General features: G+C 42.0%; 1 protein-coding gene across 1 annotated transcript; it reads right to left on the reverse strand.

The window, feature by feature from the left end:
• Positions 1-5,221: 5,221 nt before the first annotated feature.
• Positions 5,222-22,788, reverse strand: LOC118593754 (cell cycle control protein 50C). Its single transcript, XM_036203267.1, has 7 exons — positions 22,603-22,788; positions 20,022-20,132; positions 16,560-16,661; positions 15,428-15,515; positions 14,851-14,991; positions 8,817-9,026; positions 5,222-5,406 (listed from the first exon to the last, which is right to left on the reverse strand). The coding sequence occupies exons 1-7, from the start codon at positions 22,786-22,788 to the stop codon at positions 5,222-5,224; spliced, it is 1,023 nt and encodes a 340-aa protein (XP_036059160.1).
• Positions 22,789-24,661: the final 1,873 nt, after the last annotated feature.

Below are 24,661 nucleotides of genomic sequence, written 5' to 3' on the forward strand. Positions count from 1 at the left end.
CACTGACCTGTTATTAGGTTAAAAAACAAACAAACAACATAGTTTTTAGGAATCTGCTTAATAAAGACTTCAGAGAAACTTAAAAACTTTTTTTTTTTTTTGAGGCATGGTTTTGCTGCAAAGCCTAGGCTGCTCTAATATTGGCCATCCTCCTGCCTCAGCCTCCCTCATACTAGGATTACAGGTATGCTCAACCGTACTTGGCCTTCCAAAGGGAACTCTATTTGGCAAAAGAAAGTCGAGTTAGCAATGGAATTGTGAGCCAGGCCTGGTGAAAGAGACTCTGAGTTGAACCTTTGAGTGGCTTCCTTGGCTCTCAGGACAGGAAATGGACTTCCCTGTGGAGAAGCCAGCAAAGAGCTGCTTTGTGGTACAACCACTTATGGATATTCAGAGACAAAAAATGTTGATCACCACAGGCCACAGTGCTGGGGAATTGCTGGACACATAGCAAAGCAAAACCACCAGCAGCTGCTTGAAGCTTGCTTCCTCTTATGAATATTGCATTAATAAAGCCAGTGCTAAGTAACACAGCAGATGAAAACCCCCTCCCTTCATGGGGATGGCTGCAACACTGGTGGGGGAATGATGCTTTGTCAAAGTCAGTGGCTATTCTGGCTTAGGTGTTCTGGGGTTATGTGGAAGAAGTTGGAAGTCTGGTGCTGCTGGGAACATTTCCTTAATCCATAGCATAAAGGAACCGAGAAAAACCTAGAAGAGCAGGGGATCATGATCAACCATGGGGTGAATGTGTACATTTGTGGGGGGCTACCAAAGTTGATGCACTACTAATGAGGAATGGAGAAAATCTCACAAGGCCCCACCCTAGATAAAGAACTGCAGACACCTAATGGTTGCCGAGAGACAGTGAATTAGCCTTTCCGAGGGATGAGGCCTCTAATTGGTTACCCAATACAAAGTAATCAGCCCTGAAACCATGTGCACACAAACAAAAATGGACACAGCAGGTTGTATTTATGTATTTTTCTCTCTCTGTAATAAAATAATAATAATAATAATAATAATAATAATAATAATAATAAAAGCAAAAGATGCTCTCATTTTGAAAGTGACAGGGGGACTTGGGTGGAGTTGGATGGAAAAACAAAGGTTGATGTAAGATAAAAACCCCTTCACAGCTGGGGTGCTGGCTCCTTTTCCTGCACTCAGCGTTGTGAGCTTGCCACACAAGGTCATAGTCTAATAAGTAAGTTTTGAATAAAGATCAACTCTACATCACCACCACCACCATCACCATCATCGTCATCATCACTACAGGGTATCATGTATCCCATACTGGCCTCAAATTTACAGTGTAGCTGATTATAAGCTTGAACTTGGGATCCTCTGCCTTTATTTCTTGAGGGATTGCAGGCATACATAAACCATCACACATGGGACTTGTGTGGTGCTGGGGAGTGAACTGAAGGCCTTGTATATGCTCAGACAGTGTAGCACGAATCTTAACTGTTCTTATTAATAAAAACAAGCCCGGAGCCATGTATTGGGGTGAATGCTGGAACATCAGAGAAGCAGAACAAGCCACAGCCACCTCACCTTGCCAACAGCTGATCCTGTTTCCTCAGACTGGAAGCCTCTGAGTCCTCATCCAGAATAAATCTCAGCTGAACTGCTGCTCAAAAGCCTAAAAGCTTAACCAGCTCTAGTTCCTGGTTTTCATGCCTTAAATACCTTTCTACTTTCTGCCATCACTTCCTGGGATTAAAGGCATAAGTCACCATGCCTGGCTGTTTCCAGTGTGGCCTTGAACTCACAGAGATCCAGATGGATCTCTGCCTCCCAAGTGATAGGATTAAAGGTGTGTGTGTTTGGGGCTAGAGAAATGGCTCAGAGGTTAAGACCATTGGCTGTTCTTCCAATTGGCTGTTCTTCCAGAGGACCTGAGTTCAATTCCCAGGAACCACATGATGGCTCACAACCATCTGTAATGAGGTTTGGTGCCCTCTTCTGGCCTATAGGCATATGTGCAGGCAGAACACTGCATACATAATAAATAAATAACTTTTTTAAAAAGGTGTGTGTGCCACCATTTTCTGGCCTCTATGTCTATCTAGTGGCTGTTCTGTCCTCTGACCCCAGATAAGCTTATTAGGATGCACAATATATCAACCATAATACAGTATCATAGTATATGGACAAATGAAGTTCAGATCTAATGGCTGCATTTATGCCTTTCCTAATCAGGAGTGTGGACTAAAAACATAAGGGCTGGGAGTCTTAAGTCAGTGGGGCTTGATTTCAATCAGACCTGGACAGGTCACCTTAAGCACCAGCAGTAACTCAGCAACAGCCTCGGCCCAACTCTACATCGTTGTTCTCTGGTAACTCCATCCTATGCAATCCTATTCCCAATGACTGTCCCTGCATCTAAAATACACACCAAAATAGATGTGTCTTAAAGGTCTGGGTTTCCCAACAGTCCCAAGCTCCTCTTCACGTGCTCTTATGTACTAAACACACCCAGACTCACACTCAGACAGACTCTGATTTTCCATTTTGTTCTTTTTCTCTTGATCTTGAGTACATTCTCCCTCCTCTCTTCACGACGTTGTCAGGGTTGGTGACAGACTAGAGTAGCACAGTTTCTCCAAGCTTGCACCAAATGCTTCACAGTGATATAAGGACAAGCCACGCGCCATGGTATATACCTGTTGTTCTAACACTCAGGAGGCTGAGGCAGGAGGATCATTTGGGCATAAGACATCCAAGATCATTCAATGAGATCCTGACACACATACCTGAAGAATTTAGAAACGTGTAGAAAGAAGGGAGTTTATGGTAGGAGTAGGGGTTAGGGACATGGAATGGGAGACAATGAAAATCAGAGAATTCTAATTTCCCACTACTGGGAGGTTGATGGTGAACAAGGAGAACTTCCAGACTAAACCAGGGTGAGAGGCCTGTGAGGACAAATGGCTTTGGGTGTACTGGCTTTGGAGAAGCAAGAAAAAGGTATGAAACCTTTTGTTTTTCTCAAATTGGTTTCTCGTGAACACAACATGTGTTTTTGTATAGGCTCTCCCCATAAGCCTACTCTAGCTCCGAGTGAAATCAAGGATGCTTTCTTTGGGAAGGTGCTTACCCACTTGAACACAGGTGCCGTCCTGGCTTCTGTAATGGTTAATTTTATGCTAACGTGGCCAAGCTATGGAGTTCCAAGATACCTGGGTGGATTATTCTGGATGCTTCTGATGAGAATTACAACAGTGGATTCTTCATAAGCAGATTGTCCTACATAGTGTGTGGAACACTGACTAGAAAAGGGTAGACTATCTGATCGAGAGGGAATGCTCAGCAACCATGGAGTCCACCCACAGCATAACACTTCCTGGCAGAATACTTTTGGACTTATTAACTATAAGTCTTTTCTTGAGCAGGACTCATCTACTAGAATGTAGAGCTGCCAACAACCACGCAAGCCAATTATAAGAAATGTTTAGCTACCAACATCACACACATACACACACACACACACACACACACACACACACACACACGAGCGAGAGAGAGAGAGAGAGAGAGAGAGAGAGAGAGAGAGAGAGAGAAGAGGGATTTTTTTCTGTCTTACCAATACATCCCTAACTGATAGAGCATCTTTATACCTTATGTCCTTATGAGTTTGAGATAAAACAGTTGTATTTGCTTTCTCTAATTAGCACAGTAAAGGAGGGCTGTGGGACAAAGGGCCAGGAGCCCAGGGTCAGAGGTTAATGGGTATGACTCAAGTCATGTGTTTCCTTTTGCTCTGTTCTGGAACACCCAAACCCCAAAAACAATTGCTGAGCTGATTAGAGCATTGACAGACAGTGGTGTGTGGATTTTCTACTGCCACTATAGCAAGCTGATGCTTACTCTGTGCTTAAAATAACAAGTTCTTTCCCATGTGTGGATAGAATTCAAGTAGTAAACATCCCTGTTGAGCCTGGTGTGATGGTTAATACCAACAGTTCACTTCATAGGACTTAGAATCCCATAAGAGACAAGCCTCTGGGAATACCTGTGAGGGACTGACTAACCTGAGGTGGAAGACCCAAGATACATGTGGGCAGCACCACTCCATGGGCTGGAGTCCCAGACTACATAAAAAGCAAAGGCCAATTGAGCACCAGCGGTCATCTCATGCTCTGATTTTCTGACTCCTGACGCAGTGTGACCAGCTGCCTGCTGCTCTTAACAGACATGCCTTCACCGACATGATGGACTGTAGCCTCTGGAACTATAAACCCAACAAACCCCGCCTAACTTGCTGATGCTTCTTCATCTTTTTCTTTTTCTTTCTTTGTAGACCAGGCAGGCCCTGAACTCACAAGAGATCCACCTAACTCTGCCTCCCAACTGCTGGGATTAAAGGCGTGCGCCACCGCTGCCAGGCTCAGGCCTGGCTTCAAAACTGTTTCAGGTATTTTGTCACAGCAAGGCAGATAACTAATATAACTAGTGTAATGGTACACGCTTATGATCCTAGCACTAGGGAAACCAAGGCAGGAGGTCAGTCTGTGTAGACAGTGAGTTTGAGGCCAGCCATCGTTCATATTCTAGATAGTGTCATTTTAATATCAGGCCTAGAATTGCTTTGTGTCCTCAACAGGCTCAAAATAGTTTAAAGGATTAGTAACTCTTAGTGCTATTACCTTGTAACATTAAAGAAACTTTCTTTTTGATGTATTTTGAATACTCAAGGTATAGGTAAGCATTGCTTGGTCTATTCTTGGCATAAAACTTGATTGCAACTCAGTTCTATTGCTCAGCTCAACAATTGTGCTTTGAAAAAAAATCTATAAATTCATCCAGCCAGAAAACTGAGTCTAATTGGAAAGCTAAAAGGACTTAGTTCCGGCTTGCTTGCTCTTATTGTAATGGCAGACCCCTGGGGAACTCACCCACTCTCAAGTACAAGAACTTCAAATTCTTAACACTTGGTCTAGAGTTCAAAAACCATTTATTGTCTTCATTCCAAGAACATTTTACTGCACACATTTTTCCTCCTCCTCCTCTTCCTCCTCCTCCCTCCTCTTCACCCCACTCTGGGAATCTCATTATTTATCCACATAGTTGGGATTATAATTGATTCAGTCAATCCAATAACCCCTTGTTGAGATAGCTCAGAAATGTTCCAGCTTTGCCAGAAATCTTTGGTTCTTTTACTTCGTTGTCCACTTCTGCCTTCTACTGTTCTTCTTTTCAAACCTTGACTGCACTTCTACAGGAAACTTTTTTTATTCCTTTTCAGCATCAAGTAAATTGCCAGGATGGCGAAAGAGGCCAACAATGTCAATGCTCCTGTCACTGTGTAAGTGAGCCCCAAGAAAAGGCCACCTCCTCCAATCCATGTCAGGGTGGAAAGAACAACAGATTTTTCTCCCTGGAACATGGTAACTGGAAAATCTAGAAGGTCTGTTAAGGACTCAGTATTTTTCATTGGTACCATGGCAGATATAAATACACTACATTAAATGATAGACAATCGATCTTTTTTGTAGACATGAAACAGTTATTCATATGTTTCAACACAGTCAACTAGTACTCTATTTTGCTAGAACAAAATTAGTCAATACAAGGGTCCCCTCCACATAGCTACAGTGTACAAAGGAGATGCTGAAGTATATTGATCGGGATGATTTGCCAGCAGCTAGATAAGGAGCAGATATCTAACTGCCTTTGATGAGTCTAAGGGAGCATAAAGAATATAAATAATGTTCACAGCAAGCCGAAAGTTTTCTTCGTGATTCAGAAGACTCCAGAGAGGTTAAGTTCCTTAACAGGCCAAAGCAGGGATCCTCCCCACAGATAAAATTCTTTAAGAAGAATGAGAATAATAAATAAAGCAGAATGAACAGTGAAATGTTTTTGGTGAGAACGCTAAAGGTGGTGGATTTGTTAGGGTTCTGCAGAGGCAGTGTCCCTGTTGCTGGTGAGAAAGCGTTTCAAGTGGGCTTGCTATGCAGCATTTTAATGATGTCATCTTCATGATGCATGCGGCCTGAGGGTTTTAAACATCTGGTGCCTTTTGTAAATGAAACTAATAAACAAACAAAGCCTTCTCATAGCAACACAGAGGACAGAGGCATTTCCCAGCAAAGCTCTTAAAAGGCTTCCAATCTCTTGGCAACATGCTATTTAAAGACACAAGCAAACATGTTAGGGACACGTTCTCTGTTTCTTTTTTTAATACTGGAATTCTTCATTGTCACCTGGTCCTTGGGTGCTGCCTTACCTCATCTGCCTGCCTGTGTTTTCTCCAAGTTTATTTGAAAGGGAGAGTCCTAGTCTCACCTAGAGGGCATCATTTTCCTCTGTAGTAGTGGACACTGCTACAGTTCAGGCTTTTGCTACAGTCTAGGCTTCAGCCAGGCCACACAGGGGTAGTACGAGCAGAGGGCTCACACTCGGTTGAATTTGTGCGTGGACCATCGTGAGATCAGCATTCAAGAGTGGCTGGTAGCAGTCACAAAGGAGAGCATGTCTGGAGAGGAAAAACTGTCTCCCTTGTAGGATGTGGCTTCCTTTCCTCACTCCCAACCCAAATTGTAGCAAGGGGTGGAGGCAGCGTTTTGATCTTGTTTTTTCCTCTGCAGTTTCCTGTGTAGTTTCCTCTTAGGACAGTCAGGAAGTCTCAAGAGATTCAACTTGAGAGACAACACTCACCAGGCAACACCCAATCCCTGTTTTAAAGCAACTACTGCAAAAGAAAACGAAAGGCTGACAAGGCAGAGATGTTCTATCAGCAGGGACCTCATAGAGGAGCACCCCTGCCCTCCTGTGGGAGAGTTCCACACACCTGCTCTAGGAGAAAAAAAATCCTGGGGTAGGGTGCAGGACCACATGTGGACATATGCATTTCACATTGTGTCAAGGCTTTTCTATTCCAGGATTAGCCATATAGCTCAGTGGAGGAGCATTTTCTTAGTGTGCCTACAGTTCTGGGTTTGATCCCTGGCATTGAAAAAGAAAATAAGAATTTCTCATTGAACCTCTCTGGGAGTTAGAGATGACTATGGAAGAGGATAATTCAGTGTGGAGAAGCTCTGGCCTGATGGGTGTCCTCTAGAACAATCCTAGCCAGTAACCCTGGTATGCTATAAGAGGTGTGGATGCCTAATTGGATGCTTCCAAGCTGGGTGAGAACCTAGCTAAGGAATCTACCTCCTTCAGGGAAATGAACTCTACACAGTTAGTATAAATTATATGTAAATGTATAACTGCTTAGAGATAAGACTTGGTTACATTTTATAGTTAAAACTTCATTGTTGTTTTAAATCCAGACTCACATTTGTATCTTTAAATTAGGAGGAAAAATCATAATCCATTATTCGAACATATGTCTCCTAACTTGGCCCATATGCCTGTTGCTAAGACATGGTCTCCCATTGGCAGGCTCTGTACCTAAGGGAGGAAGAGCACACATCTGCAGTGCAGAGCTCACAGCATTCCTGGCCTGGATTGCATCAAGCTGTCCACATCCACAATGACGTCTTCATTGAGGCAGCCATTGTTTGCTGGATGGTCTCTATCTAGTCCATAGGTAGGTTTGGTCAAGTACAGAGCTTCACATTTCCCGGGGTGATGAGTCGGGGAGATGGGGGCTCCCTTGCTCTAACACACTTTTGTCTAAAGGTTCTATGGTCTGTGTCAGCATCTGCTATTCCAATCAGCCTTCCAGATGTACTTCTTATTACCCACTCCCTTATTTTTTTGATTCTCCATCTCACCCTACTCAATATGGCATGCTTCACCTCACTGCTTTAGATGTCTACATCTACTGTTTATTGGTCTTTCTTGGGGACAAAAATACTCCTTTCCTATATCCATATCTGATATTGCTACTGCTTGTTGTTCCTTAAAAAAAGACACATCAAATACACATTTCAGACACATTTATATGATGATGTTATAGTTGATGATGATAGCTGAAGAAGACATATCAACCCCAAATATGCCACATCAGCATATTATTTCGGCTTAAGGTACTTGAAAATCAGCAAATGCAAGAAGGGCACGCTGACCTTCCATCCTCTTCTGACGACATAGGCAGGGATGAAACATGCCCTCTAACACTAGAATTACTTTTTACTAGGTGTGGGGAGAAATGCCTTTAATCTCAGTGCTTGGGAGGCAAAAGTAGGAAGATCTCTGTGCATTTGAGGTTAGCCTGGTGTATATAATGAGTTACAGGATAGCCAGAGCCACATAGTGAGACCCTAACACAAAAAGAAAGAAAGAAAGAAAGAAAGAAAGAAAGAAAGAAAGAAAGAAAGAAAGAAAGAAAGAAAGACAGAAAGAAAGAGAGAGGGGGGAGGAAGGAAGGAAGGAAGGAAGGAAGGAAAGAGAGGAAGGAAGGGAGGAAGAAAAAAAGAAAAGAAAGAAGGGAGGGAGGAAGGGAGGGAGGGAGGGAGGAATAAGATATTTTTACTATCAGAAGTCAACCTGCAAAGACAAATTTGGTTAAACTAACCCTCAGCAGTTCTTACATAATTGATACTCCTTTAAAACTAGCGTGTAAATACATGCAGTCACTTCTTTGGGTCTCTCTATTTTTTGGGAGCGTTCTAAACTACATTATAAACAAAATTTGCATGTTTTTCTCTTGACATGTCAATCCAGAGATAGAACCTCCCCTCGCCACCCCCGAATCAAGGAGGTAGCATTTTCCTCCTCTGTGTGTTACTATAAAGTGCTACTTTTTTTTTAGTGGTGCACATATTTGGCTGGAGGACAGAAACGGAATGGAAAAACTCAACCATGAACAGCCAGATTTCGCCTTCACTCTTAGGAATGGAAGAGGCACAAAAGGATACTGTAGGAGATGTTGAAACTGTAGTTACCAGCAGGTAAACCTTCAACAAAATTGTGCACACGATTGAGTCGGCGGTACAGTTTTTTGAAAGTGGGAAAAGCAGCTGTGCGCATCCATACAATGAGGTCCTCATTGATGAAGCCATTGTTTCCTGGGTCATCTGTATCTAGTTCATAGATAGGTTTGGCCCAGTGTGGAGGCTTTGCACTTCCTGTGGGAGTGGGGGATGAAGAATATGGTAGAGAAAAGTCAGCTCTCCCTTTAGTTTTCCTTAGAGAAAGAACTGCATTCACAACAAAGGAGAAATTTGACTTTAAAAAAAGAATGTGCGTGTAAGTTTAATATGTAATCATTAATTATATTGGTTTAAAACATTCTAAGGAAGAGTGTACGATAATGTTGTAGGGTTAATAAGAGATATCAGCGATACTGCAGATAGCTCCTGGGTAAGGGTGAGTGCTGTCAAGACTGAAGAGCCGAGTTCAATCCCTGCAACCCACACAGTGGGAGATGAGAACCAGCTCTCAAAAGTTGTCTTCTGACCTCCTGCACATACACCAGAGCATACTCATCCCCTGCCTTCTATACCCACTCACTTTAACCTTATGATAATAGAAATGAATTCTAAGAAACAAAAACAGAAAGAGAAAGTGTGAAGAAGTAGTGAGCACTGGAATCACAGGCTTGCGTGAAGTCAGGAGACCATATACTGACTTTGCCCCAAGTCTCACGCTTGCTTTTTCTGCTGACCACATTGCTACCCCCACTCTACAAAGCACCCTTGAAGACAGAATCACCCTCATCTGTTCCCTATCACTCATTCCAGCACCTGGAATGCAACAGGTATTCAATTATCAATTACTGCTTCATGAAGGGATCTAAGGGTCTTATTCAACCTGCCCAAAGTTGATAGGATCCATGTTGAATTTCAGAGAGCTAATCAACAACAGTAAATTGTGTGAGGGACTTTTTCCTACTGTCTGGCTAGTCCTTCTACCTATGGGGACTCAAAAGATAAATAAGAAGCCTCTTGGATAGGTTTGGTGTCCCATGATTTTAATCCCAGCACTGAGAGGTAGAGACAGGTGACTGAGTTCTCAGTCAGTCAAGGGCATACGGTGAGACCTTGTCTCAAAGACAACAACAACAACAACAACAAATCCTATAACAGGAACCCCATTCTTCTTCAACTGGGACAATTTGCTTCTAATAGACTCCCCACCACCCCCCGCCCTGGGCACAGGCAAAGGTGCTTATCAAAGCTATACTAAATCTGGTATGATTATCGACTGGAGTAGTTTATACCACACGTGTTCCTCTGGAAATAATCCTGTGCTAGAGAATCCTCCTCTGCAATTATCACGGAACCTGTCTATTTTGGCCTTTCACAAGACACCAGTCATTGATTCTAATGAAAAAAAAAATGTGTTTGGGGCCTACATTGTAGAACCCACTTACTGGTTTGTCTTGTAACCATGACCTAAGGCGATGTATGCCAGGGACAACTGGGGCTAGAACACAGCTTGTAGAAATGCAGGTTTTAAGACCTCCCTATCACCTTCCAGTTCCACCACTTCCCATATATCTGGATGATATCATATGCATGGTCTGGTCTGAGACATCAGCTTTCTTCATTTTCCAAGTTAATTTGGGTCATTTGTTTTCATTCATTCATTCATTAAATAATACCATTTCTTGATTGTTTACTTTGTATCAAAGGTCAAGGATAAAAAAAAAAAAACTATGTAAGATCTTTGAAGGAACTCACAGACAACTACATAGACTACAATGTGATAACACTTTGAGGCAGGAACAAAGGATGGCAAAGGAGAAGAGAAACCCAAGGACTCTACAGTATAGACCTACAGATACTGTGGTAAGACAAAACAATAAAATGTTGTCAAGTTCCTTGAAAAACTAGTGACTGAGTTGTAGATGCAGGGACTAGGCAGCACAGGGCAGCCCCAGTTGACATCTGCTGCCCACAAGTTCATGCAATTTGGTATTTATTGCAAACAGTCTGTATACATGTAACTTCACTCTTTCAGCCTCTAGACATGGTCTTGCCTAGCGTGTGAGATGTACATATGCAGTGAATGGGGCCACTACTTGAACTTGTGATTGTGTCTGAAAGAAGAGCAGAGACTTTTTCAGTCAAACTACAATGTAAGGTATCTCTAAGCCCCTGCCAGCTGCTCAACATTCCAGCTAGCAGGCATGAAGTTTCTGACTTTGCCTGTTAGATGTATGAAGCTGCCGGGCTGTAACCTGGTGGAGGGGGGGATAGTGTTTTGGCGTTGGGGTTTAGGCAAGAACAGGTCTAGTTGTGTGGTCATGATGTCTCTGTAGGAAATGGATGCTGAGCAGTCCAGATGAGAAGCATGTGCAATCTCGACAGCCATTTTGTGATGGTCTGAATAGATCACTAGGTATGATTAGGTATCAGATTTTTATTTTATAATAAATCCTTTTAGCGGTGAAGAGCTAAAGACTGGAATGAAATGTTTAATGTAAAATCAAGTGTATTTTCTTAAAGTTTCTGAAAATGACTTAGTTTGGTTGACATCATCCCACCACAGCAACCACAATGATGTTAATGACCATGTGAAAATAAAAAAAAAAAACTAAATCAGAAGAACATCTGAACTTATTTCAAAAGTTTGTGATTATAGACTCTATCCAGACAATGGTTTAACTCCTACAGAAAGTCCATTTATATGTCTTTCTGGGAGCATGTCTTCATTAAGATTAAACAGAGCTGGGCATGGTGTCATAAACCTTCAGACCCAGTGCTCAGTAGGCAGGGTCAGGAGGATCTCTGTGAGTCCAAGGCCAGCCAGAGTGAGACTATAAAACCCTGTTTCCATAAAATAAGAAATAAAAGGATTTATTTTTACTTTCATTTTGTTGTTGTGGTTGTTTATATAGTTTTTTTGACACAAAGTCCTTTCCCACATTCCTGAGTGCTGGGATGGGCAGTGCACCTAGCCTACCTAGTTGCATTGTGTGTGTGTGTGTGTGTGTGTGTGTGTGTGTGTGTGTGTGTGTAGGTGTACCTGTGTGCACGCTTATAATAAGCACTGGGTGTCAATGTGCATAGCTTTTTGAGATAGGGTCTCTCCTAAACCTACAGTTAATTGGTTAAACTGGCTGACTAGAAGCTCTGGGGATCTACCTGTTTCTCCAGTTCCCTACCCCCAGCACTAGGGTCACAAGTGTGCATTGCCACATCCAGCTTTTTATGTGGCTATCGGGGATCTGAACTCAGACCCTCATGCTGCAGCAAGCACTTTAAACTACTGAGCTCTCTCTCTCTTTAGCCCCTAGGTTTTTACTTAAATTTTTTTCATAGCCAAAGAAAAGGTCTTAATGTGTTGACTTCATCAGGACTAAAGAACTGTGAACAGTTAAATGAAGCTAGTTTTATGTGAATGTCTTCAGACAGGAAAATTCAAGCAATAATAAACCCTTGGGTTTAATTCCTCATAGAATCAAAGCAAAGCTTTTTAGAAAGTCAATCATGAAGATAAAAATCTGGCATTTATTATAGATGTTACTATAAACTCAGTTAAGAACTCCAACAATCAAGTTTAAATTGTTTGCTTTTGTAGTAATAAAAGAAGTGCAAATCTGGTGGAGCAGCACCCCACAGTGAAGCTAATTCCCTGAGCAAGTAGAGAAAACAACAGAGAGGAAGTGCCCTTAAACTGGTGTGGTACACACATGAAGCACAGTAGTGCCCATTAATGCTACAACACATTACTTATCAAGAGTTTCAGCTGCAGAAAGAAGTATTTTTTCTGTATTGACAAAACAAAAAGGCAAAACACTCAGAGTGACACGTGTGACAGGCAGATACATATTTCAGCAGGCATATCATGAACGAGAATTCTTGGAATGCCTCAAACTTTAAGGAAGGCTTTTGTCTATCAATAACTCATGTCATGATCTACAGTGATCCCCAACTTTTTTGTTTTTTAATGAGCCCTTTAACTTAGGGTTGCATTTTGTGCAAGACAATTGAATTTATTTATTTTTTTATTTTTATTTTTTTGGAGCTGAGGCTTGAACCCAGGGCTTTGCACTTGCTAGGCAAGCACTCTACCACTGAGCTAAATCCCCAACCCCCCCCAAAAATTTTTTAAGTATGCAACATAGGTAATGTCAGAAATGCTAGGTTGTGAAGACTTTGTGAGCAATACTTAATGGAAAACTAAGCTTCCAAAGTAACATTAAAACTCACTCAGGTGACAGTAAAGGAATAACTGAACATATGATAGTTCAAAATAAGATTCAATTTTTGAATTTTATAATTGTGCCTCAGATTATTTTGACTTGTATAAAGACTATTGGTAGGCACTCTTACTTTTGGTTAAAATAATTTCTGTGCCAGAATAAAGTGATATTGAGAAAGCCCAGGATTTATACTGTAGCATCTAAACTTCATGATACATTCAAAACAACCAAAAAATAGAAAAAAAAAAAAACAAAAAAAAAACATGGAGTAAAAAATGCCTATGAAAATATTTGGATTAAAATACTAGCATATTTCACTACAATGAAATAAAAATTCACATTCTCCTCTGTACTGGCTGGTTTTGTGTGCTAACTCCACACAAACTAGTCATCAGAGAGGAAGAAGCCTCAGTTGAGGAAATGCCTCCATGAGATCCAGCTGTAAGGCATTTTCTCAGTTAGTGATCAATGAGGAGGGCCCAGCCCATGGTGGGTGGTGCCATCCCTCGGCTGTTCGTTTTGGATTCCATATGAAGGTGGGCTGAGCAAGCCACGGGAAGCAAGCCAGTAAGAGCACCCCTCCATGGCCTCTGCATCAGCTCCTGCCTCTGGGATCCTTCCCTGTTGAGTTCCTGTCTTGACTTCCTCCAGTGATGAGCAGCAATGCTGAAGTGTAAGCCAAATAATCCCTTTCCCCCCCAACCTGCTTTCTGGTCATGGTGTTTTGTCACAGCAATAGAGACCCTGACAAAGACACCACCCCATTTAACAAAATTGACTCTGACTATGGAGATGATATTTACTCAGAGTCAAAAGACAAGACTCATTTAAAGGTGCTGACAATCTTAAATTGATTAGCTACAGAATTCACCTTTTAAAGTTGCAGACAATTTTTTGAAATAATTAAAAATAATAAGGCCATAACACATACAGCCAAGAAACCAATTGAGCTTGTGAATGGGTATCCAGGAAAATTATTCTGCTGTATTATCTTTACTGTTTTGATACTAACTAAAGCAAATATTTCAAAAGATATTTAATATGCATTTATATATTTTAATTTTTGAAAACCAGCATTGTTTGAAAGTAAATTTTAAAAATTTAAAGTAGATTTGAGTAGAATTGTTTTATAGGTACATCAATACTATGTCAATTTATTAATCAATAAATAAAAATTTTAAATAATTAGATAGTCATTTTTATTTTAAAAAGTTATCCAGTTGAAGCTGGGCATGGTAGTGTATACCTTCAATGCAAGCACTCTGGAGGCAGAAAGGGACATATCTTTGAGTTTGAGGCCTGCCTGGTCTACAGAGCGAGTTCCAGGACAGCCAGGGCTATACAGAGAAATCCTGTCTCAAAAACCACTCAAAAATGTGTCCAGTTTCATGAAAAATTGTAGCTTAAACATGAGTTTCCTAAAACATTTACCTTTTCTTAATGGTTAATTTGAACAAAACATAGAACCAATTATTTCATATAAACCATGGAGGTGCCCAGGATGGGGAAAATGAGGAATGAGGACAACAGGAATCAAAGAAATAAAAAAGAAGCCTTGTGGGATCTTACACACACACACACACACACACACACACACACACACACACACACACACACACACACGGGAACCAGGCACATGCCTTTATCTCAGCACTCTGGAGGCAGAGGCAGGCATATTTCTGAGCTCTGCAGTAGCCTGGTTTACACAGTGAGTTCAGAACAGTCAAGGATATGTAGAGAGACCCTGTCTCCAAAAACAGGGAGAGGGGAACTCTATCGAGTAACTGTCTGGATCTTACCTGCAAATGCACTAGCAAGATCACTGGCTCTTGGATTCCGAAATTTGACATACTTATCTGTCCACCATGTAAGCCCACTCTTTAGCATTGGGACTTCTATATTTATAGATGAATTAAGGTTGTATGAAAGAGTGATGGTATCTGAAAGGAAATTTAAAATTATGGTAGAGATGTTAGCCATTTTGCTACCTTTCAAAATGCAGACCCAGACACAGATGAAAAACAAATTAGTTGGGTTTTTTTTTGTCTTTTTTTTTTTTTTTTCAGATACTCAACACGCCTACATGCCATAGATGCTTAATCATGAGATCATTTTTTCTTTAACCAACATTGAGCCAATTATTGAAAAATATTCTTTGGCTCCATTTAATTGTGTTCTCTGACAGTTCCTTCAGATTGCTGGTGAGGGAGAAGATATTTACAAATGAAACACCAGACATCAGTGTTCTGGCTTATTCTGGATGAAATACTTGGCGTTAAGCAAGAAAATAAAACCAGCCACTCAGCTGCCCGGGTAACATCCTGGATGTGGACGTGGTTACACGCTTATGGAAGAGATAGGAAAAAAGTCACCTACCATTGAATATGCTGTTGGCAATTGCACCACAAGGAATGATGGGGGTGCTGTTGTGGGACAGTTGGAACGGAGAACAGTTCTTAACATCCTGTGTGCAAGATGATGTATCAATGAGAGGTGCTTTTGGCAAACTCTCAGACTATTGAAAAAGAGAACACTGGCAATGTGCATCGACTCTCATTAGTGTATTGGCATGGGCAAAGATTATGGACTGCTACCTGTTTTTTTCAGGGGTTCTGGCTCACTTAGACTAGAATATGTTCAGTCTTTGGAGATATATGTGCATGCGAATGTCTAGGTATTTTATTTCCTCTTTAATAACACAGAGCATGCCAAAACTATTTGCAGGAAAAATATTTTACCTTGGTATGCTTAGTATCACATTGAGTCTACATGGGAACATTTCTAAAAATCTGTGAAAGTGTACCATATTCAGAAGGGTATTCGGGCCAGATTCCATAGCTAGATGACTTTATAGGGCAACTGCTAGACATGTTTAGGTTATCACTTCCATAGACTGTCAGGATGGAATAATTAATGATTCACCTAGTTTCTCTTGCTAACCTATACGAACTACTGAGAATAAAAATGTATAATCCTAGGATACCTAGGCTTTTTTCTTTTCTTCGAGACAGGGTTTCTCTGTGTAGCTTTGTGCCTTTCCTGGAACTCGCTTTGGAGACCATGGTGGCCTCGAACTCACAGATCTGCCTGGCTCTGCTTCCCAAGTGCTGGGATTAAAGGCATGTCCCACCACTGCCCAGCATATATGTAGGCTTTTATACCTAGTTAAACCAAAGGCTTTTATTCAAGCAAGTTTCCTTTAAGTAGGATGGATCAAGGACCTCAGTTTTAAAAAGGCAAACATGGTTAGCAAGTGAATCAAACAGAGACCAAGGTCTCTCAGAACACAGGATAGCTACTTCAATGGCTATCACCCACACTAACTGCTTTAAAAGGGGCCAGTGCTTGCTCCTGATAATATTTATCTCAAATGCTCAGCTCCTTCACTTTAAGGATGAAGAAAACATTTCTATCTTCAAAAAACCTAGATTCTGAGTCCTGCTTGACTCCTGTCTTTTGGAATGACTTAAACAGAAGAGAACGTTACACCAATGGGACTGAGCCTTACCCAAATATCCTTCCCCACCAGTTGACTGTTGCTTCTCGACAGAATATATCGATAGAGGTTCTGATAGAAACCATACAGTTTGTAGTACATGTAAACGTCACCCTGCATAAAAGAGAAATAAGAAGCAAATAAGATAAATTGACTGGGATATTAATAAACATCAATACCTCCTAAAAAACAAACAGGAAACAGTATACAAAACGTCGATGGGAACTTAGTTTCTTTTTAGAAACTAGAAACTCAAAAAAGAAAAAAAATGTTTGGAGACAGGGTCTCACTGTATAGTCCTGGCTGACACAGGACCAGGCCAGCCTTGAACTTACAGAGATCTGCCTGCCTCTACCTCTGGAGTGCCGTCTCCAAGCCCAGCTTCAGGCTGTGTATTTTCAACACATAAATGCAGATTTATGAATTTTGTCTCTTTGTGGCGATACCAGAAAAATACTTGGCATACCATGTTCTAAACTTTTAAATTACTATTTATAAGATTTCAATATCTAGGTATTTCTTCTTGATGGAACACGCTTTTCTCTTTGGGGTCCCCAATCAATCTGAAACAGCTGTAACATCAACAGCACTAGTATAAGCTTTCCCAGCAGCCTCTTTGGTGCGGCAGCTTCTGGGACAACAACATTACTTTTATCAGCTTCAGAGTGGAGAGACAGGGACTTAAGCAGCTGAAATAGTTGGAGTAATTAATATCCAACAGCATTCCAGTGATTTTCCCAGTGAGAGTGGGGTGCATGGCTTGATTAAGACTGTTCATCCAGTATTTGCTGGTGCTCTTGAGTGGGACAGCAGTTAATAATAGTTAATGACCTTGTATGTGAAGAACAGGCCATGTACTAAGATGTTGCTGGAGACTATACAGTATATTTATACTATGGCATAGTGAGACAGCAGAATAGCCACAGCAGCTGCTGTTGTAGGTTAGGGACCTTTTGTCTGTGGTGGTGTCTCATTGTATCAAATAGTGGTCTAGGAGCAGTTGCATGGATGGTAGTACTGGGCATATTTTGGGATGGATGAGGGCCGGCATGCTGAGGGTCTTAGTGAGGACTTGGTTTTAGATGAACAGCCTTGTTAGGATAGGATGCTTGTATGGAGCTTGATTCTGAGTTTGTGGGGTAGTTGCCATGGGATGACCTGGAGGAGGTGCTGACTGGCAAGGCTGACTGTGGGTTTGTGTGTGTTGCTCAGTGGGATGGACCCAGGGCCTGTCTTTGCACTGAGCTGAAGCTACACACAGCCATTTGGTGGTCACCATTCTATCTCTCCCTTCAGAAGCTGTTTTAATGCTTCATTTAGGAAGGACAAACATACCACACCAAACATTTTGCATGTTGCATTGATGTAAGCACCCAGAGCCATGAGTACAGTTTCAAATGCAGGGGATGTAACTTAGAACTGGAGTTACTAAGCACATGCAGGTGAATATGCATGCTGGGCACATGGGAAGCAGGAGATGGGAAACTCCCCGAGCTCAGACTCTCGTGAAGAATGTCACTAACTTAGCGGCAAGTTCTGTGCTTTTCCTAAGAGCGCAGGTAGGTGGGAATTGATGTTAGGTTTTCTCTTTAGGATTTTTCTTCCTTCAAAAATTTAAATATTCTGGGCCTTCAAGAAGGAATGGAGGAGAGGGGGATTCAGGAAGTATGGATGGACTCGAGGGCTAGAAGAAGGTCAAGAACGAGAGCAAAGAAGACCTCAGGCCGCAGTATTTCTTCAAACCATTCAGCAAGCTGACAGGAAGGCTTATGCTATAATGCCTCACAGGATGCTTCTCTTCTGGGGAGAGCCTACCTTAGTTACCACTGTGATCAGCCCGTGGCATATAAGATCCCCTGGAAGCCTGGCCCGTGGGCACAGAGCTAGGACCACCCCTCAGCTACACTCCCCGCATGGAGCGCTGAGAAGAGATGTTTATGCCTCCATGGTTTTACCTAGCAGTCAAGACTCAAATGAGAAATGTATTTTATTCTATTTCTCAAAGATATTTCAAATGTCCACCCTGTGCTCTGCATTCTACACCCCTTCCTCTCAATGTCTCCCACAAAGACCTGGTTCCCTGCTTTCCTTCAGAATGTTACTATACATAGGAATCCAGGTACAGGCTAGCCTTCTCTCTGTCTCTCCACTGAGCACCCACCTTAGGGCTTACAGCTCATTTAGCTGGTCCCAAACGCAAGTCATTATCATCTCCTAAAATATCGATTCACTTCTCCCTTCCCTTCCTCTTCCCTAAAGGTCAGGGTGGACAGCTCTCCTTGCCTCAGCCTGTTCCGGGACGTTTCTTCATGGAATCTCCCTAGAATCTGTAGTCACATGAGGAGATAGTTTAATCAGCTCAACAGCAGGGGTTTCTCTTGGCATTCCTCACACTGCCAGGGAGCCACGCTGAGAGCCTCTTTTGGATCCAGCAACTGCACTGGTAAGATGTCTTGGGGTAGGAGAATCCATGGAGAAGTCCGCCAGGTAAAACTCTTGACACCAACTTAACGTGTGACCTTAGCCAAGTCATGTAACTTCTCAGTCCATTAACGATTTCACTTAACACGAGGTGCTAAATGTAGTAAGTTCTATAGCCCTGTCCACACACATATTTATAGTGGAACCTGTGTGATTGATCATACAAATCATGTTGGAAAGTTAAGAATCTTGAGGTTGGGGGTAGGTGGGCTTTTCGGAGACAGGTGGAAACCTGGTGCAAGGGAAACTCCCACAAACCTACAAGGGTGACCCCAGCTAAGACGCCCAGCAATAGTGAACTGAACTGGCCATCTCCCGTGATCAGATTGGTCACTACCCCAGTTGTCCTCAGAGAGCTTTCATCCAGTAACTGATGGAAACAGATACAGAGACCCCCAGCCAAACATTAGGATAAGCTTGGGAAATCCTGCTGGAGAGAGGGAGGAAGGATCATAGGAGCCAGAGGGTTCAAGGACATCACAAGAAAACCCACAGAATCAACTAACCTGGCTCATAAGCATTCAGAGAGTCTGAACCAACAACCAGGGAGCCTGCATGGGACTGACCTGTCTACATTTATGTGACAGTTGTGTAGCTTGGTCTATTTGTGGAACTCATATGACAGCAGGTTCTGTCCCTAATCTTTGGCTAGCTCTTGGGAACCTCTTCCTCACACTGCATTGCCTTAACTAGTCTAAAGATAAGGAGAAGGAATGGTAAGACAGGGGAAACCGTGGTCAGGATGTAAAATAAATAAATAAAATTAAAAATAGAATCTTGAGGTTTAGAAACAGAAAACAAACAAACAACAACAACAACAACAACAACACAAAAAGCATTCTGAGGTTGTAGAGTCATGGACTCAAGACTTACCATTTCTACCTTGCTTTATGTCTTATATCTTTCAGTTTTTGGAAAGTATTTGACGGAAAGTACAAAAACAACATGCAGAAACATGAGGAGGTCCATCAGTATGAAGTGAATTGAACTCACCTCCATTTTCTCTGGAAGGTAAAAGGGAACAGAGCAAGTGCATTCTTTGTCAAAATTTGAGCTATCTTCCCGTAGCTGAGCACAGTTTGCGCATATATTTGTGTAATTAATCTGTCAGGCAAGGAAACACAATAATTCATTTAGAGGTTAGATGAGCCCATATCTGAAAATTCATGTCCCAGCCTATCCAAAGTCTTCAATTTTTTGGAGATGGAGCCCGTGGCATGGCTAGAGGACAGCTTGCAGTGTGGATGTTCTTTTCTGGGGTGCTTGGGATGAGGCCTTCCTACAAGTCTTCCACTGGGTCGCCAGGAGGCATTTTGCCACTGGCTGGGAACTCCATATCTCTGCTGCACACTTCTGTGATTGGTTGGGAGGAAGCCACTTTCCCTCAGTCCTGAGTAGGGGCTGCTAGGAAGGCATTAGCCAGTGATTCCCGAAGACCGTGCTTCCAGCCTGAGCCTAATCACCTTTACAGGAAGCTCACTCTCTAGTTTCCATGTTTTTCTATGGAAAATATTCAGATTAATTACCTCACACATCATCTGGAGGAAGTTACTGAAAGTGACAAAGCAGAAAAACAGTATTTCCAAAGAAGATTACTGATGTATGTGCAATAATTCTCAGCTTGAGAAAGCCTTTTGAAAGTTAAATTCTGTGGAAAAATTATATAATGAACTCTTTAAAAAAAAATAAAAAAGAGTCAAGTGTCCCAAGTGAGTAACGATGCCTGTGTGCTCTGGCAAGGCACTCCACACTCAGTTCTGGAAGGATAAAGCTGGAAGACAGTGGGAGGCAAGGTTCAGAGACAGGGTAGGGGCTGGGGGGACCAGGAATGGCGTGCTCCCCAATCCTGTGGGCAGCTTCTGCTTCCCTGTCTATGATGAAGAGCAATCAGAGGATTCTGGGCAAGTGGAAGCTCAGAGAAGCAAGGGAGGGCTCTTTGGTAAGGTGCCAGTAGGATGTAGGATTCTTCTGGAGAGAAACTAACCAGAAAAAAAGAAATACTGAGTCTTTGTGAAGTCCCTTAGAGTTAAAGCAAAGCTGAATATTAAAGCGCTACCAACGCTCTCAGTCACCATTCTCCACACTCACGGCATGGCTTGAATGATTGCTCTGAGAAAACTATTCCGTTTCTGGTTGTGGAACTATACTTCAACTGATAAGGAGTGTTGAAGAACAGGACAGTATGCCAGTCGAGAGCAAGCACAGACAGCACACTGAACCACACCAAGGGAACTGGGGCTCCAGTGTGGCCAAACTCCTCTTTTGGCTGGAGGATTAGGACCTCTAGGATTCTAAATTCTCATCATCAGCATGATGGAACAGTTGTCTACCAGAGATGTCATACTGGAATGCCCTTTATTTCATAGATTCCATTCCTTGTTGTGGGAACACAGAGTTAGAAGAAACATTTCATGACCGCACAGTTTTTGAGTAGATGGTATCTCCGATGCTTTCTATCTTTAAGAATTTTAGTGAGAAACACATATCCCCAATTTGCTATGTGCATGATGACAGTATTTTGCAATTCGTGTTCAGCTGAACTTGTAAGCCTTTAGATAAAACCAGAGCAAAGACTATGGTCTGCTATTCATAGAATTTGAGAGGCAGGTGTCACTCATACTTAAAGTTTCTTGTAAAGAGTGACTCCTCTCATTGGGTATATAGCTAAAGACAATGCAATTTAGCACATTAAAAAGATACCCATATTCCCACAATTGTTTGCAGTTCTATTCATAATATCATGGAATTGATCTCAATCTAATTGTCTAGTGACAGATGAATACAGACAACATAGTATATCCTAATAATGGAACATTATTAGATCATAAAGACAAAATCTTGTCATTTGCAGCAAAATGAATGGCAATGAGGTTATTACAACAACTGATATTGCATGCTGTCATTTATATACGGAAGCAAAAACAGTTCATGTACAGGAGAAGAGTAGCCAGAGGCCAGGAAGGGCAGTGGGAGGGGGGATGAAGCTGACCGAGGTGAACCGAACACAGAAAGAATAATCCTTGTGCTCCACAGGACAGTAGTGTATCTATGGCTCATAGCAATTTCCTGTATATTTCATAACTATCTAGAAGAGAGGAGCTAGAATCTAATCATAAGGAAATTAAGGGGAGGAAAATGGCAATTCCCTTGGTTTGCTCAGTCTATATTTGTAAACATGTACTAAAACAACTCACTGTGCCCAGTAAACTATGACACGTTAACTACACAAGGATAACATTTAAAAGCTCATATGGATTACTGGGGTCTGGCGGGCTTTTGAACTTGACTCTCTCCTTCTGCCTTTGTTTGTTGCTTGCTCACTTCTCCAAGATCACCTGACTTGGGCAAGCTCTTAGATGTAAATATGGCAGTAGGTGATCAGTGTGACAGCAAGAATGAATGACGTCAACACTAAGACCTCTTTTCCCATCTGCAGCCCTGCCAGCCCAAAGTTGGGTGGATCCAGTCATACCTAGTTTCCCATTGAGGGGCTATGTTCTTAAAGTGACTGTTCCCATTTATTTAGTCCCAAACTGAGCAACTTTGGAAATGAAAAGAGTAAGCCACCACAAACCTCGATTTCCTTGGTGCTCTTTGCAGACAGTAGAAGGATGATGCCCATACAGAGGCAGAATCCTCCTGTGGCAAAAAAGATAGAGAGGACCACCGAGGCAGATAAATCTAGCTGGTGGGCAGGCAATGTTTGTTGCTTCAGGGCTGTGTTTTCTGGCATCCTGGACAGGTCATACTGGGGCATCATCTCCGTTTTGGTCCTGTAGATGACTCACACACTTTAGGGACATTTAGAACATTCACACTTGTAGTCCTATCACATGATGCTAATGCTACATGAAGAATGACATGAAGTTGTAAAGTTCCATCTTGGTCTCTATGCAGACCTGCTACCGGTAAGCACAACTCTCTGCAGTCACTGCTGGATGCTCTTCTTGATTTCCGTTTAGTAAGCCTGGTGTGTTAATTGCCATGCCTAAGAGAGTTCGCCTCAGCATCTGTAAAAACCAACTGCTCATGCTCAGAAGCAGTTGTTATGGGAAGGTTCTGAGGTTTGTTGGCTAAGTCGAGGTAAAAGCTTCCTAAATTTATCTTTATGAACTTGTGTAAATCTTTGGTGATTAATACAAGTGAAGTTAGGGCTATCAGCTTTCCCTCAAATATGGCTATTGCCTAATACGAATATGAGCTAAGTTAAGAAAATGGCTCTGAGACCACAGCTAGCTTTGCCATTTGTGAGGGAGAAAGGAGAAACAAACAGGAATTTGCAGAATGTAGGTGCATGTATTTAACGTCACCAGCTTTCTTTCTTTCTTTCATACATAAGAAAGAACCAGACAGAAAATGTAGATGACAATGTTTCCTCTTGGGGTGGGAGAGAAGGCTCAATGATTAAAAGCACTGGCTGCTCTTCCTGAGGACCCAAGCTTGATTCCCAGTACCCATAGGGTAGCTCACAAGTATCTTTAATTCCAGACCCAAGGGATCCAATGCCCTCTTCTGGCCACCTCAGGCATTGCATGCACATGGTGCACAGACAAAATACTCATAATTCAGGCTCAGACAAAATACTCATGCACGTGATTCAGGCAATATGCAAGTACATATAAAATAAAAATAAAAATCTTGAAATAAAAAGGCTCCCCTTAGCCTCTCTCAAATCTACTCTTTAGAGGTTAGCAAAGCATCATCAGATGTTCAGCCTTGCAATATGGTATTAGCTCTGGTTTGAGGGTTTTCTCCCTTGGCCATTAACAATTTATAAATATTCCTTTATGCAGACTTTGAATTTTACAAAGTCGGCAGAGAAGCCATGCTGTGTCAATGACCAATGGACCTGATTTAAAAGAATATCAAGTAAATGCAAATACACACACACACACACACACACACACACACACACACACACACACACAGGAGGAAGTTTCCAATTCAGAATCAATCACGCATGGGAGATTTTCAGCATGCCATTTGAATCTGACCTGCAAGTGGAGACTAGACAGGCTACTGCTGTCCCCTATCAGACAGCAGTTTAGTATGCAGCAAAACATAATTTTAGGCATTGCAAATGTACCCTAAAGCTGGGCAGTGGTGGTGTGTTGTGGAATATTATTTTAAGGGATGTTCCTTTTGTTTATGTGTGTGAGATATCAGAGGACACAGCACCCACTAGTTGTTTTGCTAAATGAACATGGCTAAGGGCTGGTTTCAAGGGCAGCCACAGAGCACAAGATCAGATTCATCTGCATAAAACTGTCCCACAAGACACTAGGCACATTTGTGACTTAAGATCCTGCTCCAATGCTGGAGCAGATAATGCTCAACCAAAGGGTTATTTATGTCTATAACAGAGCATTAAGAACAGTATTTTTCACTCAAAGAGCTCCAAAGTTGCAGCTTTCTTGAGTTGTCACCCATACTGGGGTGGGCTTTCTGTACTGCAGCTCCCTTTGAGTCGTCCATACTCTAGTTATGTAAACCCTCACCCATGTGTGTATAAGTAACTCCAATAAACTTATTAGTTAACCAACCAACCAACCAACCAACCAACCAACCAACCAACAAACCCAAACAGTATTTCTTAGCCGTCTTATAAAACAAGTTGACAAACTTAAAAGAGC

This window comes from Onychomys torridus, chromosome 12 (genome assembly GCF_903995425.1).
Source record: "Onychomys torridus chromosome 12, mOncTor1.1, whole genome shotgun sequence".
Taxonomy (NCBI): Eukaryota; Metazoa; Chordata; class Mammalia; order Rodentia; family Cricetidae; genus Onychomys; species Onychomys torridus.

What these genes read in the sequence shown, in the direction of transcription:
- LOC118593754 (XM_036203267.1), bottom strand. Translation starts at nt 22,788, where the DNA reads ATGATGCCCCAGTATGACCTGTCCAGGATGCCAGAAAACACAGCCCTG. An exon ending in TGCCAACAGCATATTCAATG is followed by an intron (nt 14,992 to 15,427) that starts GTAGGTGACTTT and finishes ATTTCCTTTCAG; the next exon opens with ATACCATCACTCTTTCATAC. An exon ending in CAGTTTCAACATCTCCTACA is followed by an intron (nt 5,407 to 8,816) that starts GTATCCTTTTGT and finishes CAGACCTTCTAG; the next exon opens with ATTTTCCAGTTACCATGTTC.